At 39.8% G+C, this 18,406-nt stretch overlaps 1 protein-coding gene across 4 annotated transcripts in view; it reads right to left on the bottom strand.

Annotated features, from left to right (window-relative positions):
• Positions 1-3,437: 3,437 nt before the first annotated feature.
• The window catches only part of LOC113933047 (torsin-1A-interacting protein 2-like), a 40,540-nt gene continuing 25,571 nt past the window's right edge, over positions 3,438-18,406 (bottom strand). For all 4 annotated transcript variants that reach the window (XM_027612714.2, XM_027612712.2, XM_027612711.2 and 1 more), the window contains 4 exons: positions 15,528-15,706; positions 13,018-13,494; positions 10,362-10,463; positions 3,438-7,115 (listed from right to left, as the gene is read on the bottom strand). In XM_027612714.2, coding sequence (XP_027468515.1) covers positions 6,361-7,115; positions 10,362-10,463; positions 13,018-13,494; positions 15,528-15,561 — 1,368 coding nt within the window. In that variant the 5' untranslated portion in view covers positions 15,562-15,706 and the 3' untranslated portion in view covers positions 3,438-6,360. The remainder of the gene's footprint in view (positions 7,116-10,361; positions 10,464-13,017; positions 13,495-15,527; positions 15,707-18,406) is intronic.

The raw sequence follows: 18,406 nt of genomic DNA on the forward strand, positions 1-18,406 counted from the left end.
CCAATTCCGCTGATCTGACCCCAGCAAGGCACTACAGATGACTCCAGTTAGGCATTCAGTGGGAATAGGTACATTTGCATAGGTTAGGGCTTGGAGTCAAGCAGTTGCATTGTAACCCCAAGAGCCTGCTCTTAATACCTGAATTCTCACACTGCCGGCTCGTTGGCTACACTGACCGTTGTGATCTGTGCATATGCACACGTACACTGTCAGTTGGCCTTTGGCAGCCTTCGCACTCCAGGCCTGTGGAGCTTAGGCCAGGCCCCAACCATCTGCATTGCCTCTAGGGCGTAAGTAAGGAGCTCACCCTCCAAAATCTGAGTTGGAGCATTACACTGGCAACAGGAAGCCCCTATTTGCACTTTATTATGCCTTTTGGGGTACTGGGTGGATCCGTCATCAAGGTTCACAGGTGTCCCTTAGTGAAGGACATCCAGGTCATCCCGCACCCCCTGCCACACCCTGGTAAGGCTTGAGATTCCTCAAGCTCTGCCATCAGGGGTAGTATGAGAACTTGTGTGAGCTGAGGCTTGCAGTTAGACGGAGGCCTTGCGTTCCCAACAGCCTGCTCTTGTTACCAGGCTTCTCCCAATGTTGCCCGTCAAGGGCCAGGCTTCCCTGACCTACAGGGCCCACACTTGGGCAGTCTGCCCTCTTTCAGCAGTCTTGAGCAAGTGGGGGCCCCTCCTGCTCTGTGGAGCTCAAACTGGTCTCCAACCACGTATATAACATCCTGGTTGGAGGGAGACCTCCCTTTGAAAATCCTTGTGAGGAGGCAGCTTTATACTGGCAACGTTCTGTCCTCATTCACACTGGCCGCAGGATGGAGTCCTTGGCTTTTCCAGCTATCAAAGCTCCCAGGTGTCCCTTAGTGAAGGAGTCCCCCAGCGAGTCCGACCCGAGACCCCCAGGCCCCCATTCTGGTAAGGCAGTCCAGATTCCGACAGTTTTATCTTCAAGGGAAGTATGCCCGTTTGTGCATGTTAGAACTTGGAAGTAGGAAGATACCATGGATCCCCAAGAGCCAACTCCGGACCCTAGATTCTCTTGACATTGCCCAATCCCAGTCCCTGGATTGGCTGATCTGTCTGATCTGCATGTATGAAGTATACACCCCATCAGCCACCCTTAGGCATCCTGGGCCTGGAGGAGACATGGCCCCTCCCCAACCACTTTTATGTAGTTAGAGGTATGGAGTGAGCCGGCCCACCATTTAGCACTCTGAGATAGCTGCTGAAATGGGTGAGCCTGTCCCGTTTGGACTTACTATCTGCTGGGGTCCCAGGCTTCTGCAACAATCAAGGCCCCCAGGTGTCTTTTATTGGAGGATACACAGACCAGCCCTGACAAAGCAGTCCAGAATCCCCAGTGCAGCCTTTGCGGGGAATATATACATCTGTGTAGGTTAGGGTTTGGAATTAGGCAGATGTCTTGGATCCATGGTAGCCCGCTGCCGTGACTGGCCTATCCTTACACTTATGCTGTGCCAGGTCCCCGGCGACCTTGACGGCTATGAACTGCGCATGCACAGTATGTGCCCTGCCAGCCAAACTTGGGCAGCCAGAACTCTCCGGGACTGTGGAGCTCAGGCCCATCCCTAGCCACCTGCATGGCCTCATGGGTGGAGGGAACCCACCTAAAGATCGCTCTGAAGCATCAGCTATGTGGACTGGCTGGCTGTCGGGGTCCTGGGCCTCTGCTGTAATCAAGGCTCCCAGGTGTCTCTTATTGGAAGATACCCTGACCAGGCCTTGAAATCCAGCCCTGGCAAGGCCATCTACACTCCTCCAGCTTTGCCTTCATGGGGAATATTCACATTTATCCAGATTCGTTAGATGCCATGGATCCCCCAAAAACACCCCCTTGAGATCTGGTTCTCCTGACACTGCCCAGTTCCAGGTCTTTGGCTGCCCTAATCAGCGCAGACCCTATCAGCAGTCCTTCCTGACCACCTACACAGCCTCCAGGGCAGAGGGAGCACCCCTCAAAATCCTTCTGAGGAGACAGCTTGAAACTGGCGACAGTCCCCATTTGGACTGGATGCCTAAGGGTATCCTGGGTTTCTACAGCAATCAAAGCTCCCAGGTGTCTCTTAGCGAAGGCTATCCCAGCCAGTGTGCCCATCCCACCTTGGCAAGGCAGCCCAGGTTCCTCCAGCTTTGCCCTCAGGGCAATATGTGCATATGCATAGACTAAGGCTTAGAATTAGGCAGAGGTCTTGTGCTCTCAACAACCCACTGTGGGAGCAGCCATCACCCGGGCACTGCGCTTGGCCCTTGCATGCACCGCAGCCTGCCTGGGGCAGCAGAGGCCCCTCCAGCCTGAGGAGCACCTGCTGGTCTCTAACCATCTGTATGGCCTCCATGGTGGAGGGACCCTGCCCCCTAAAATCTCCTAGCTGGTTGCTTCATACTGCACAAAGTCCCCATTTGCTGGCTGCCTGATGTGGTTTTGGGTTTCTCCAGCAATCCAGGCTCCCATGTATCTCTTATGGAGGATACCTAGGCCAGCCATCGGACCTGCCTTGGCAAGGCAGTACGGAGTCCTCCAGTTTTGCCTTCAGGGCAACTATGTGCGATTGTGTAGGTTAGGACTTAGAATTAGGCAGATGCCATGGTACCCCAAGAGCCTGCATTTTAGACCTGGCCTCTCCTGACACTCGCCAGTTGCAAGTTCCCTGGTTTCCTTGACCTGCACTGCCCACACACGCACAGTACACACTGTTGGCCAAACTCGCAGCTAGAGCCCTTGGGCCTGTGGAGTTCAGGCCCATCCCCCACCAGCAGCTCTAACCTGGTAACATCAGGTCCCCGTTTTGACTGTCTGCTTGATGGGATCCAGGGATTATCCAGAACCTAAGCTCCCAAGCGTCGCTTAGTGGAGGATCTCCCAGCTAGCCTGCCTGGCCCTGCCCTGGCAAGAACGTTCAGATTCTTCCAACTTTGCCTTCAGGGGGAGTATGCATATTTGTCGACGTTAGGGCTTGAAATAAGGCAAATGCCATGGACACCCATGGCCCATTTGTGATATGTGGCCTCTCCCTACACTTGGCCTGCTCCATGCCCCTGCCTACCATGACCTGCATGGCCCACGTGTGCACCCTATGCACTGTCAGCTGACCTCTGGCAGCCACGGTCCTGTAGACCTATGGAACTCAGGCTGGTCTCCAACCACCTGTATAGCCTTGTCTGGTGGGAGTCCACCCACGAAAGTCGTTGAGGCTGCAGCTTAAAACTGGCAACAGTCAATCCCCATTTTGATGTGCTGCCTGGTGTGGTACCAGGCTCCCACAGAAATCAAGCCCCTCGGGTGTCTGTAATTGGAACATAACCCAGGCCAGCTCTTCAGGTTCCACGGGGTCATCAGCTGGAGGATGAGAGGTCACAGGCTTGCTGAGCCTTGCCACAAAGCTTGGAGGCTTTCAAATGAAATACATTTAAACTATTTTATTAATTTAAAAAATACAAATAGAAACAATAGCATTACTACCTTTAGTGATAGGAAGTCCCTGGAACTTCTCTGCCAACCCTTGAAAACGAACTGGGAAACTTAAATTTACCTCACAGGAGAAAAACCTCCAAAGTCCAGAGACAGTTTCTGATTCTACACCAGTTTCTTCTAGAAGTCTGGTATCACTCAAGAAGCAATTCATCTTAATGCAGAATGTAATTAGAGTTTTTCTGTGATAAGAATTAAAGTGATGTACAGTGTCATGTATGGTATCATATGCCCACAAGTCCCTGTTCTAAGTCAAAAAAACAAACTGCGAAAGTAATGAAAGATGAACTACCAGATACACAAAAGAAAACCTGGAAACTTGAAAAAACAAAACAACTGAATAAAAATTAACTTAAGAGGACATTAGATAATAAATTTTAATTATTTTACATTTAAAAAATATAAAGTTTTATGCTTTAAAAATAATCATTTTATTCATGAATAGACCCAAAGCTAATATACTGCTTCTTTTTAAGTTTTGAAATAGTGGATAGAAAACTGACAATAATTTCAGTTGATTGCACTTACACATGGAAAGAAAAGTGTTTTTTTTTTTAACAAAGGCTAAACATTAAAAAATGCCACTTTAAAATCTTTTTCTAAATTATATTGGAAGAAAATGATGAAAAACCATATTCAACTGAACCAAGAAACAAAAATTTTTGTTTCGTCGGTGATCCAAATCACTGGTAGATGAGATAGATATGCACATTTCATACTGGTTCTTCACAGATCTGAGGTAGCACAGGTCAGCTGGCCAACAGAACAATTCCACAAGGCACCATTGGTTTTGTGTGACAGAACGCTAGCTGGCACCTGAGATCTACAAATACAGCAAAAAAATTCAATTATGGTATATAAATTTTTCTTCAATTTTCTCTGATTTTAGATTGGATTGATACTGATATGATAGTCACTATGCTTTGTCTTTTTGTTCAGGAAGGTCTTTCCTCAAATCTATTTGAGAGATTCCTTCACAAAGTTGCAAATGTAACTAGTTCTTTCAGGTATGTCCCTACACTCAACTGAACACTGCTTAAGGCCCTGGTTAGAACAGATGTATATGTTTTTCCTGTGACAGATATTTTCCAATAGATTCTCTTCTCCCATGTCTCTGTAATCCTTTAGGGATCGATAAAGATCCCTGTATCTTCCTAGTGTTTCCAAAAATCCTTCCATGTTTTAATCATGTGACTTGCTTCATGCTTTAATCATCAAAATGCTTAAAGCATGAAAGAAGTCACATGATTTAAGGATGGAAGGGTTTTAGAAACACTAGGAAGATATATATACATACATATTCTGCTCCCACCACAGCAGAGAGGCCAAAACCTTGTTGCAATATTCCAGCATCATGGTGATGGTTCCCAGGTATGCCATGTCATGGAACAGACCCTTCATTAGGTCAAGATAATTTTAGTAGCGTTCTGCCTTCAGAGCTGCAATGCAAATCAACAACTACTGTCTCCATAAACACTGTTCTCAATCTTTCTTATAACCACAGAACATGGCTCAACAACTAATATTGGTCATTAAAACCTCTTAGAATCCATTTACCACGTCTGCTTCCTTTTGCAAAGTATAAGATCTCTTACATTTCTTTAATTGTTAACCTAATGGTATTTCTAACCATCTAGTCGAGAAATGAGCTGCATTATGTAATGTGCCACCACTGTGTAACAAGTGAACAGCATAGTGCAGTTATGAGACTACACCCACATAAAACCCACTATTCAATTAGTTATTAAACTCTGTTCTGCTTAAATGGCACTCAAACTCTCATCCTAGATAACTATAAAATTCCATTCAGGGGAGACAGAAATGATGACTAAGAGAAATTAACAAGAGCATCAGAAATATGCTTAGCAAATACTCGCTTATACATTCTTCTTTTTATCTGTAGCTCTTTATCTTTCATAAATAGCATGTCTGTACAATAAACCTGTATTTCATCTTCTTCCAACTCATAAGCTTTAATACGTTATTTTCCTACCCATTTTCCTATCTTCTAAGATTTTTTTCACTTAATCAGCGATTTTCAAATTTCATTATCAGTGGAACTCTTTCTTCCAATGAAATCTTATGGAGACTCCCACTACATAAAGCAGTCAAAAGCAGAACTGCTCTGATAAAAAGGAGGGGCTCGTCAGTAGACACAGCTTAGAAACCCCTGCTCTAAAACATTCAAGAAAGCTGAAGAAAAGATATAGGCTGTTGGAATTTCTTCATTTCCAATGATTATAAACAATTTCCCCCTTGTTTCCAATTTTTAAGAACATTTCTTGAGGACAGTGGCTTTTACCTCAGCCCATTAATGGAATAAAAGCACAGTGCCTTACATATAGCTAAGTATTTTAATTCATATTTCTTTTCAAACTATTAAAAATGCAAATTAGTATAAGATGTAATCCTATGACTAAGTTATTAAAATCAGTTTTAAAAATATTTAATATGTGATAGAAAAAACATGTTTTAAATTACTATTGCTTCATAACTGTAATTGTTCTAGTCCAAGTCCAAACACTAGCCAAAAGGCTCCTTATCAAGAAAACAAAAATCACTCTGTAGTCATTCTGAGAAGATTTTATCTTCTCATGCAATGATTCTGTGGCTATATTTTTGGATTAAAAAAAAAAGCTTCAGTTATTATGTTCTATGCATATTTTAAACCTGATTTGCTTGAAAGGCCCGAGTTTTGTCAAACTTAGAAGATAGTACAAAAGTTAAAAAAATGAAAATTCTTTTCTAAAATAAGCTCATTTGTGCTTTCCAGGCTTTTCATCAACCTCCTTCCACAGAAACAGGTTTTTAAACTGATTTTTTAATAAATCCAGGCCTTCAGAAACCAGCTCTGTGCTTAGCTTATAAAAGGCACCCCTGTTCTTCTATGTTCCTCACAGGCTGGACGGGCAGCACCAGGTGTGAAATGCGGCTCCAGAGCCCACTCAGTTTGTCCGAGTCCATGTGGTTGAAGGAGCGGGGAGTGTCAGAGTTGGTAAACCTGGCCCAGAGTAAATCTCTCACTTTTTCCTCAGTTTCCCTTGGGCCAACACTTGCTTCTAATGTCTCCTCCTCCAGGAGAACAGTCAGGACCAGGGCCACATCTTTGAAGGCGGCATTCTCGTGGTCACAATACTTGTAGAAGATCAAGGTAGAGCCCGCAGGAAGGGATTCAAAGTGATGTACCACAGCAGCCTTCTGGCCATTCTCAAATCCCGAGCTCAGCTCCATGTCAACCAAGTGCTTGACGGTGTCACTGTCCTCCAAGGTTCTTCCAGCCCCATCAATCTGAATGGCAGAGACTTTCTGGGAGGAGGTGTAGGCATCCGCAACGAGGTGACTCAGGCACTTCAGGGTCTCTCTTCCCTCTTGAGCTGCTGTAAATATGATGGTGGCCGGCTCAGTAGGGTTTGAAGCATTGAGGTGCCTCTGGAGAAATTTACGTCCTCTCTGCCACAAGAAGGAACTCTGGCCTGGGAATTTATCCTTCAATTGGCTGAACTGAGCCAAAAAGGCCTCCAAAGCTGGACTTTTGGACACTTGCTGGGCTGGAGAGAAATAGCTATTAACACAACTTAGCAAAAAAACCATAACCAGGATGCCAAAAATGATGGAGCCTGTCAGAAAATGGGAAAACAAAACACAAAATTAGAACGTGGATCAGAAATAAAACCTGGGGCAAACTGAAATGAGTTAGAGATACTGTCAGATTTTATTAATTGTGGTGTTTCTTTTGCCTATATCCTTTAAAGTTTGAGATATTAAGGTCTACCAGAAATACTTATTCTCTAATTTCTTAGATTGAATTATTTGAAGATATAATACTTTTCTTAAAAAGTGAAAGCTAAGTTTGTGTATTTGTTGCTATAACATTATAATGATGTGATTTGGAAATGAACTATCAGGATAGTCTTCCACCTTCTCAAAGTACCTATTACCTACAATAAGCCATTCTTTCCTTAAGGGTCAAAATGTAAAAATGCCACTTGAGAAGTTAATAAATACTCTGCATTTAAAAAGCAGTTTTAGATATGAGGAATTATTTTTTTTTTAAAGATTTATTTATTTATTTGAGAGAGCGAGAATGAGAGAGAGAGAGTACATGAGAGGAGGGGAGGGTCAGAGGGAGAAGCAGGCTCCTCGCTGAGCAGGGAGCCCGATGCGGGACTCGATCCCGGGACTCCAGGATCATGACCTGAGCCAAAGGCAGTCGCTTAACCAACTGAGCCACCCAGGCGCCCTAGATATGAGGAATTCTTAATCTCAGGAAACAAACTGAGGGTTGCTGGAGTGGTGGGGGGTGGGAGGGATGGGGTGGCTGGGTGACAGACCCTGGGGAGGGTATGTGTTATGGTGAGTGCTGTGAATTGTGCAAGACTGCTGAATCACAGATCTGTACCTCTGAAACAAATAATACAATATATGTTAAAAAAAAAAAAAAAGAAGAAGAAGAAGATAGCAGGAGGGAAGAATGAATGGGGAGAAATCGGAGAGGGAGACGAACCATGAGAGACGATGGACTCTGAAAAACTGAGGGTTCTAGAGGGGAGGGGGGTGGGGGGATGGGTTAGCCTGGTGATGGGTATTAAAGAGGGCACGTTCTGCATGGAGCACTGGGTGTTACACACAAACAATGAATCATGGAACACTACATCAAAAACTGATAATGTAATATATGGTGATTAACATAACAATAAAAGTTTTTAAAAAAGCAGTTTTAGTTTCTTATTCACGAAAAGCTTTTCCTCCTGGGAATTCCCATCTTGTTAAGGATGGCAAAATATCTGCCAGGGCCCCTAAAGGAAAAATCCTTAAAACTCTATTGCTCTATTTCACTATTACTTATTATCAAACATTTTTAAAAAACATTAAAACAAGCCACAGTAATTAGACACAAAAAAGAAACAAAAGGCTTCCAAATCGGTAAGGAAAAAGTAAAAGGTTCCCTATTTGCAGATGACATGATACTCTATACAGAAAACCCTAAAGACACCACCAAAAAACTAGAACTCATAAATATATTCACTAAAGTTGCTGGATACAAAATCAATGTGCAGAAATCTGTTGCATTTTTATACACTAATAATGAAGCAGCAGAAAGAAAAATCAAGAAAATAATCCCATTTACACACCAAAAATAGTAAGATACTTCAGAATAAACCTAACCAAAAAGGTGAAAGACCTGTACTCTAAAAACTAAGGAACACTGATGAAAGAAACTGAAGATGACACCAAGAAATGGAAAGACATTTCATGCACATGGATTAGAAGAACAAATATTATTAATATGGCTATACTAGGGTGCGTGGGTGGCTCAGATAGTTAAGCATCTGCCCTCGGCTCAGGTCATGATCCCAGGATCCTGGGATCGAGTTCTGCAGCGGGCTCCCTGCTCAGCGGGGAGCCTGCTTCTCCCTCTGCCTCTCTCTGTCTCTTATGAACAAATAAATAAAATCTTTAAAAATAAATAAAATGGCTATACTACCCAAAGCAATCTACAGATTTAATGCAATCCCTATCATAATATCAAAAGTATTTTTCACAGAATACTGTAGAATAATCCTAAAATATACATGGAACCACAAAAGGCCCTGAATAGCCAAAGCAATTTTGAAAAAGAAAAGCAAAGCTGGAGGTATTACAATTCCAGACTTTCAGGTATATTACAAAGTGGCAGTGATCCAACAGTATGGTACTGGCACTAAAACAGCCACACAGATCAATGGAACAGTATAGAAAACCCAGAAATAAACCCATGACTGTATGGTCAATTAGTCTTCGACAATCAACAAAACTAAAAGGCAACCTACTGAATGGGAGAAGAGATCTGCAAATGACATATCTGATAAAGGGTTAGTATCAAAAATTTATAAAGGGCTTACACAAATCAATACCCAAAAAACAAATAATCAAATAAAAAATGGGCAGAAGAAATGAACAGCCATTTCTCCAAAGAAGACATCCAGAAGGCCAACAGGCACATGAAAAGATGCTCAACATCATTCATCACAGAAATACAAAAGTACAAATAGGTATCACCTCACACCAGTCAGGACGGCTAAAATTAACAAGTCAGGAAACGACAGATGTTGGCGGGGAGGCGGAGAAAGGGGACCCCTCCTACACTGCTGGTGGGAATGCAAGCTGGTGCAGCCACTCTGGAAACAGTATGGAGGTTCCTCAAGAAGTTGAAAATAGAGCTGCCCTACCATCCAGTAATTGTGCTACTGGGTATTTACACAAAAAATACAAAACACTAACTCAAACAGATACACGCACCCCTATGTTTATTGCAGTATTATTTACAATAGCCAAAATATAGAAGCAGCCCAAGCGTCCATCAATAGATGAATGGATAAAGATGTGGTGCATATATATCCAATGGAATATTATTCAGCCAAAAATAATGAAATCTTGCCATTTGCAACAACATGGATGGAGCTAGAAAGTATAATGCTAACTGAAATAAGTCAGTCAGAGACAAATACCGTATGATTTCAGTCATATGTGGAATTTAAGAAACAAGACAAATGAGCAAGGACGAAAAAAAGAGACAAACCAAAATCACAAACTCTTAACTATAGAGAACAAACTGATGATTACCACAGGGGAGCTGGTGGGGAGATGGGTTACATAGGTGATGGGGATTAAGGAGTGCACTTGCTGTGATGAGCACTGGGTGATGTATGGAGTTGCTGAATCACTATATTATATACCTGAGTCTAATATAACACTGTAAGTTAACTGTACTGGAATTAAAACAATACAACATAAAACAATGTTAAAACTGTTTAAATCTGCTAGTTTTCTCTGAGATTTCTGAATGTGAATCAACATGGCAATAAGACCAATTTTGTTCTCACCATAAGGTCTTTGATTCTTTTCACTCATCTTTCTTACGGTATCAAGTGCATTCTCTTTGTTTTCTTCCAACTCTTGTGTTTCTTGCTGATGACTTTCAGCCTCTGGGGAGAAAAGGAATGTTATTTTCAGACAATACACTGCTGGGGTATCATATACTTTAAATCTCTTACCAAACAAAAGAATTATTAGATTGAGAGGATTTCTATACTTTGTAAGACCTTCTTATACAAAACTAACTTTTTTCCTGTCTTTTCCTTAAGGCTAACTATTACTTTTATTCTACTTAGAAGAATCAAATGAAGAGCTGTGAAAATTCATGTAAGGTTACTGTTGCTACATTCACTATTCCTCACTGGCCCTCACATCAAGGACAAAGCAACAAGCATCCTAATTTTGTAGCCAAACCTATCTACAATGTGTTTCGAGAAAATGTACAAAATTAAAAAGGGATTTAAGAAGTGTTAGCTGTGGGCACTGGCTGGCTCAGTTGGGAGAGCATGCAACTCTTGATCTCAGGGTCGTTGAGTTCAAGCCCTACATTGGGCGTAGTAGAGCTTACTTTAAATCAATCAATAAATAATAGTTATTAAAAATAAATAAAGCACACATAATGAAACACTTTTTTAAAAAAAAGAAATGTTAGTTGAACACAAGACTCAACATCACAGGGCAATGGCACTCTTAATTCCAGGGTTCAAGTCATGTGGCTTCTCAAGACCCCAAGTACATAAAAACAGAGACTCTTAAGTTTAGAGATAGGAGAGATTACTGTACAGTTACAAAATAGCTTACAAAAGCAAGTTTGAACCTCTTAGTGAAGGCAGTATAAAAAGCAAGGAATACAAAGTTAAGAAAATCTATGAACTACATAAAAATGTAGGTGTGGAGCGAGATATCAATGTTAAAATGTGTGGGTGAAAAGGAGGGCAGTATTTTTGTAGCATTCTAAGTCACTCTACAGTCAAGATGTGTGCTTACTGGAAAAACAATTCAAACTCTATTAACACAAAGAAATAAGATCATCTCCACCTATAAAGGGTCATGTATTTAGTCACAGCACACCCAAAAAGACAGGACTTTAAAATATCATATCACAGAATATGAAAGGATCTTTAATGATCCCGTACTGTAGCCCCACCTTACCTATCATAGCAAAAGGTCTAAGGATGTTAAGGGCTTTGCCCAAGGTCACATAAAGAGATGTGGCTAAGCTGAGATTAAAACAAGGTTTCTCATCTGCTAGGTCAGCTCATTCCATTATATTAAGTTGCTTCCCATACACAGCCTGCATTTTTTAAAACAATATTTTCTTCCTCTACTCAGTGAACCTGTATACTGGTGAAAATCTGATGGAAAATTAGTAGTTCATACAAGTCACATTCATTCATTTATGTAACTACTATTCATAAAGTTGCTTCTGTGTGCCAGGTGCCACAGAAAAACAATGAATGACAGAGACATAGTCCTTGCCTTCAATGAAGTTACAGACTATTCTAATGATTAGTGAATGAAACATTATTTGAGATCAGACACTGATTTATAATGAAGCATGAATTTCCAGCCCTTAGTCGAGTCCCAGATGAACAGAATGTCTTAACATTTTATATCCCTTTGCACTTGACAAATAGGCATTTTAGACTGAGCTCTTCCGTGTACTTATAAAATACAAATCCACACATGCAATTATAGACAGAGCTGGAGAGACCAGCTGGATAGCTCTTATCCAACTTTCTCATTCTACAAATAGGAAACTGAAGTACCAGGGAGTTAAGACACTTGCCCAGGGTCACCCAAGTTAGCAAACTGTAGGGCCACAAGTAGAATTCATGTCTCTTTTGTATTCCAGTTAAGGACTTAGCCACTGCAACTATTATCTTCATAAGAGAAGATAGGATGCTTACTCTCCTTAATATAGAAGTGGGGAAAATCATGTAAAGAGAAATTAAATGATTTGCTCAAAGTCTGATAAAATATGACTGAGTTAAGGGTACTGGGCCATTGATGCTAGTTTTTAAATATACCCATCCCCGGGCGCCTGGGTGGCTCAGTAGTTAAGCGTCTGCCTTCAGCTCAGGTCATGATCCCAGGGTCCTGGGATCGAGCCCCCATCAGGCTCCCTGCTCGGCGGAAAGCCTGCTTCTCCCTCTCCCACTGCCCCCTGCTTGTATTCCCTCTCTCACTGTGTCTCTCTCTGTCAAATAAATAAATAAAAGCTTTAAAAATATATATATATATGTATATATACCCATCTCTTGATTTGTGTACCATTTAGTTTCCAAAAAAAAAATAAAATAAAAGATTTAAAAAATGTTAAGTAAAAATATGCTCCTAAGAAATAAATGAAAAGCCAGAGGTGAAGTTTTAAAAAGTCAATCCCTTTTTTAAAATCATACTACATCAAACAGTAAGTAAATAAAAATAGTTTAAAAATGTAGTTTGTATGCTAGAAGCTACTTAAGTAGTGTAATGAGCGAGCCAAGGAGATGAGAAACCTCACTCCAATCTCAGCTCGGTCGTATCTCTCTAAGTGACCTCGAGCAAGGCCCAAAGGCCTTGAACCTATGAAGAGAACCTCTCTATAAAGAAGGACCCTGACCTATGCTGTGTCCTCGGGAACAGAGCAATACAAAACAGAAGTCCAGGGGGCTCCCTCACCTGGTGCCAGCAGTCGCCTCCTCACGGTAGCCTGGCTCTCCAGCACTGCGGGGGAACGCTCAGGGCTCTGGGCAGCCTGAGAGTCTGTGGCAGGTGGCTCGGGTGAAACTCCAGGTCCGCTGCTCACCTCCTCAGGCAGGGCTGCAGAGCCGCTCCTTAAGAGTGCATCTTCTCTTCCCACACTGCCACTTGGAGAACAGGTGGGTTCTGGTGGGTTCTGCTCTTCGCGAAAACTCTGGTTGTTCTCATGTTCTGTTTTGTCCTTTGGATAGTTCCCATAATCGGTCCCATCTGGACTTTCTGATTGGCCATCTGTGTCTGCACTTCCTGGAACTATTGTTTCTACCTCTTGGTGGACTTCGTTAGGACCAGAGGCGGGGTCTGGGGTCTCAGCTTCCTCAGTGGTACTTGCTGGGACTGAGGTCTCCAGTGCCTGAGAACTTATTGATGGGTCATTTTCCAAATCCTTTTGAGAGGCTATTGAGATAAAAATTTATAATTTTTCTTGAAAAAAATTCCCTATTGTTTTGTAGTTTCACAAGGTCCCTGATTAATAAGTATTATTATTTAATGTATATAGATTTGATGGTTTACAAGGCACTCTTCCTAAACATTATTTCTCTTGATTTCCACTAAAGGTGATTAAGACAAACTTATTATGTGTTAATAAATCTAGTAATACTAATGTAAAACTATTCTGAATGACAGAACCGATTTTTGGTTGTATTAAATACATCCTCTTCCCTAGTGAAATAATGCATCTACGCAATAATCATCAACAGCAACTAAAGCCACTATGCAAAAAGCTGATGAGAAATTTTATAATGAGTAAACCTGACAGAACTGCTGAACCAATTGATCAATCTTAACATCACAGAAAGAAGGAAAACCACACATCATTAACCTCCCAATTCAATGCAGTGGGAAGTACACTATACCACCCATGAGTATTCTTGCCAAACAAATGCACTGGTATCTGATCAAGATTCTAGAGTTAATTATCAGTTTCCATGAAAAACACAGATAGAGGAATATATTAAATCACGTCTCAGACATATACTCTGTAAAACCCAAAATGTGAGAAATTCACAGGGACAAGAGACTTTGTTTCTTTAATAAGAGCAAGAAATAAAAATAAATGGAAAAGAAAAAAAAGGAGGGGTGACCTATTAATAGAAACTTAAAGAGAAGAAACATATCGAAAAGCAGCAAGACTATAGATGAAATAATGTATTGACAGCAGATGAAGCCATTTGATGGGTACATGGGATTCATCTCATCTCCTTCTCTACTCTTAACGTATGTCTGACATTTTCTATAATAAAGCTTAAAAAGAAAGCAACCTAAAAGATATATCAATCAAATGCAGTGAGTAGCCCACTATAAAGAAAAAAAAAAACAAAAAACCAAAACCCCAACCGTGGGGAGAAAAAAAAGATTAGTGAGAAAAAAAGGATTTGAGACAAGTGGGGAAATGTACATACTGATGAAACATGTTAGGATATTAAAGAACAACTACTAATATATTTTTCAGGTGTGATATACTATTTTGGTTACTTTTTAAAAAAAATCTATCTTTAAGAGATATAAAGTATGTACAAACAAAAATATAAAATGCCTTGGATTTGCATTTAAATATTCCAAGGCAGGCAACAAGATCAGCATTATAGGGATGCCTGGATGGCTGTCAGTTAGGCATCTGCCTTCGGCTCAGGTCATGATCCCAGGGTCCCGGGATCGAGTCCCAAATCGGGCTCCTTACTCAGCGGAGCCTGCTTCTCCCTCTGCCTGCCAATGCCCCTGCTTATGCTTGCGTGCAGTCTCCCTGACAAATAAATAAAATCTTAAAAAACAAAAAGATCAGCATTATATAGGTTATAATTGAAATTCAGATGCTGAAATCACTATACTGTATGTCTGAAACTAATATTACATTGTATTTTAACTAACTGGAATTTAAATAAAAACTGAAAAAAAGGAATTAAATGTTGAGTACATGCAAATTCATTATAGCGCTAGAGCGCTATAACTTTTACATATTTTAAAATACCCTCAATAAAAGGTTTAGGTAAATATGCCCTCTTCTGAAATATCTACTTCATATTCTGCCTATTTTATATCTTCTACATATATATACACAAGCAAGAATTTAAATTTCATCATTCTCTATAACTGAAAGTAGATGGCACATCGGTTTTCTTGATTTTTAAAAATATAGCTCTAAAAATTGGTCTATTGTCCCTAAGATGCATGTATTTTTCCAATACTACAGGTTTCTACTCCTGGAGTCTTTTCTAAAACATTAATCTTCCTTATAATTCGGGTCTGATATTATGGTGGACTTCAGTAAATACAAAAGAATAAGAATAATCATAACAAACTAATCAATTAAGCTAACTTCCTTTTTACTTCCGAACTTCAGGTTTCCATCATGAGATCTTCTCTTAGCATAGATCTAGATTCCTACAGCACAAACCTGGACAAACCAGTGCTGTACAGACTAGTCTTACCCTCTGCAGGATCCCTAAATCCTCTGTCGGCCATGTTTGTGTTCTAGCTCTTCAGACTTTGGGATACTTTTTGTTAGTGTCTGGTTTTTCTTGGGAAGATGTCTTGTTTTCTTCTTATCCCAAGTCCCAACAGACTCATGCTTCCCGTGGACCCAGGAAACAAGGCATTTATACAGTGACTAAAATAAAATGAAAAAAATTAAATGACTTTTTATTCATACATGGAAGAAATGCCAATTTCAGCTTTATTTATTCAATCTGTTTAGTTTGAGTAATAGTTCCCCTTTGAAACTTTTCTAGTGAAGGAGAAATGTTTTCTGGCGTTGGTGAGGATCTTCAAATCCTTGACTACAAATAGAAAACAGCTTCAGATAATATTAACCTTGCATGTATGCCATAATCTCCTAATACATTCTAGTGTGTTGAAAGGATGGAAAAAGCTAAATGACCAGAATCTTAAAGAGAATGTCTTTGAAAATGGAATAAAAAGTGATTCTTAGAGTAGAAATTTAAGTCACTGCTCAGTTAATCACTGCATATTTCCTTTATGTCTTCAATTTCTGTCCCATATAAATCTCTCAGCCTATCAGCAGCTTTCAGTTATCATTACTAACAATGCACAGGGAGTACCCTACAAACTAAGGTAGCTGCCTTGGTATCAGGAGTAGGAAATACACATCTGGAATTCTGTTACTGCCTTCTTAGTGATTCTCTCACAGTATTCTTTTTAGATCTCTTCAATGCCTTTCCATGTGGTGCTCAAAGAAGACTGATGTTTAAATTATTATGAACTATATACAAAAGGAATCAAAATCAGAGGTAATTAATAATCAATAAAATATTCTATTATTTTATAGTTAAATCACATTTCTTGTCAGGAACAGTAATACCTAATTTAACTTTCCTTATCTGTAAAAATGATTAAGGAGTGATATGAGGATTAAATACAAAAGTATATGTGAAAGAGGTTTGGAAAGGGTTACATTTTTGACGGCCTAAGTTGAGAGGCTAGCCAGTTAACTTTATGTCTTTTTCACAGCACTCTTCTGTAAAATTCAATTTTACAAGTTAAAAATTTTAATCCCAAATGCCTGGCATAATGCCTAGTATAAAGTAGAACTCCCTATTTTAATTAAAAAGAATATGAATAAATAAATGTATGAATGTATAGAGTGGTGCCAATTATAAATGGAAGGGAGGAGTTAGAGACAGGCCTCCTCTCTGCTGGTGTAAACATTCAGGAACATGTCTCATATTTGAAGAGTTCCTGGTCACCCTTTTATCTTCTTCAATCTCCTGAGACTGGGCTTCCAACTCTCCTTTTCATTACCATCGTATGTTGCAATGAGGGTTTCTCTCCTATCCTAGTTCATGATAGAAAATAAAAAGTCCCGTCTTTTTCATATTTCTTAAAACACTTATTTCCTGCTAGCCCAAACCAAGAAAACAATGGGTAGAACTTTCTTATGCACCAGTGACAAAAATTTTAGAAAGCAAAGATGCTATTCATAATAACTATAAGGAATCTCATAATAAAAACTAAAAGATACCTGGTAATAAATCTAACACATATGCAAGAACTTTAGAGTGGGATGAATTTTATGGTATGTAAATTACACCTCAATAAAGCTGTATTAAAAAAAAATACATAGGAAGAAAAGCATAAAACTTTATTGAAGGACATAAAAAAGACCTAAGGAGAGAAATACATCATGTGCAGAGACGGTAAGACTCTAAACCACTGATGCCAATTCTTTCCAAATCAATCTATAGGTTCATTGTAAATTGAAACAAAATTGCAAGATAATTTTTGGACTGTTGTATGTTTCTTAAAGAATGTACAGCTGACTCTAAAATTCACACAGAGCAGTAAATGATTAAAAAGAGTTAAGATAATTCTGAGGGAGGGGGGCCTATCTTTGCCAGATATATCAAGACTTATTATAAACTTACAGTAAATAAAAACGATAGGACAATGGTACAAGAACAAAGAGAATAGACAGGAGAGAGAGAAGGAAACACATGCACACATACGTAAAGGAAATTGGCTAAGGGACAAGAGGGAAAGAATGGATTAATGAGTAGTTTGAGGACAAGTGACAATTTAAATGGGAAAAAAAATTAAGATTTCAACCTGTCACCCGACACAAAAATCAATTCCCATTCAAAGACCTAAGTGTAAAGAGAAAAATTTTGAATTAAGAAAATAAGTATCTTTATAATCTCAAGGTTTTCTTAAACAAGATATAAAATACACAAACCATAAAGGGAAAATTTGACAAATTTGATTACATTTTAAATATTAATTTCTATACAAATCATCAAAGTTAAAACATAAGTTCACTGACTAGAAAAATATCAGCAACACATATAATCAGCAAGGGATTAATATCCAGAATACATAAAGACTCCTAAAAGACAGATAATGCTATGAAAAAGTAAGTGGGCAAAAGAGTTTAACAGTTTTAACAAATTGTTAAAACAAAAGGAAACCTAACGTTCTTATGAATCAAAAAGAAGAGTGGTCAAGGAAATGCAAAACAAATTAATGATGACATACAACAGTGTTTTACAACCATCGATTGGCAAAAATTTACAAGTCGGGCAATACCAGATGTTGGTGAGGATTTGGATATACAGAGTTCTTAAATCCTACTGGCAATGAGGTAAACTGTTCCTACAACTTTGGAGAGCAATATGGCAATATCTGGTAAAGTTGAGATGTGCATGTTCTACAAATAGTCAATTGCATTTTTAGATATATGCCTTAGAGAAACTTTCCCTCAAGTGCTCACCGATGTTCATGGCAGCATTGCTTAAAATGAGGAAAAAATGAGAAAACCACCTATATGTCCATTAATTAGGAAGTGGATTTTAAA

Source organism: Zalophus californianus, chromosome 10 (genome assembly GCF_009762305.2).
Source record: "Zalophus californianus isolate mZalCal1 chromosome 10, mZalCal1.pri.v2, whole genome shotgun sequence".
NCBI lineage: Eukaryota > Metazoa > Chordata > Mammalia > Carnivora > Otariidae > Zalophus > Zalophus californianus.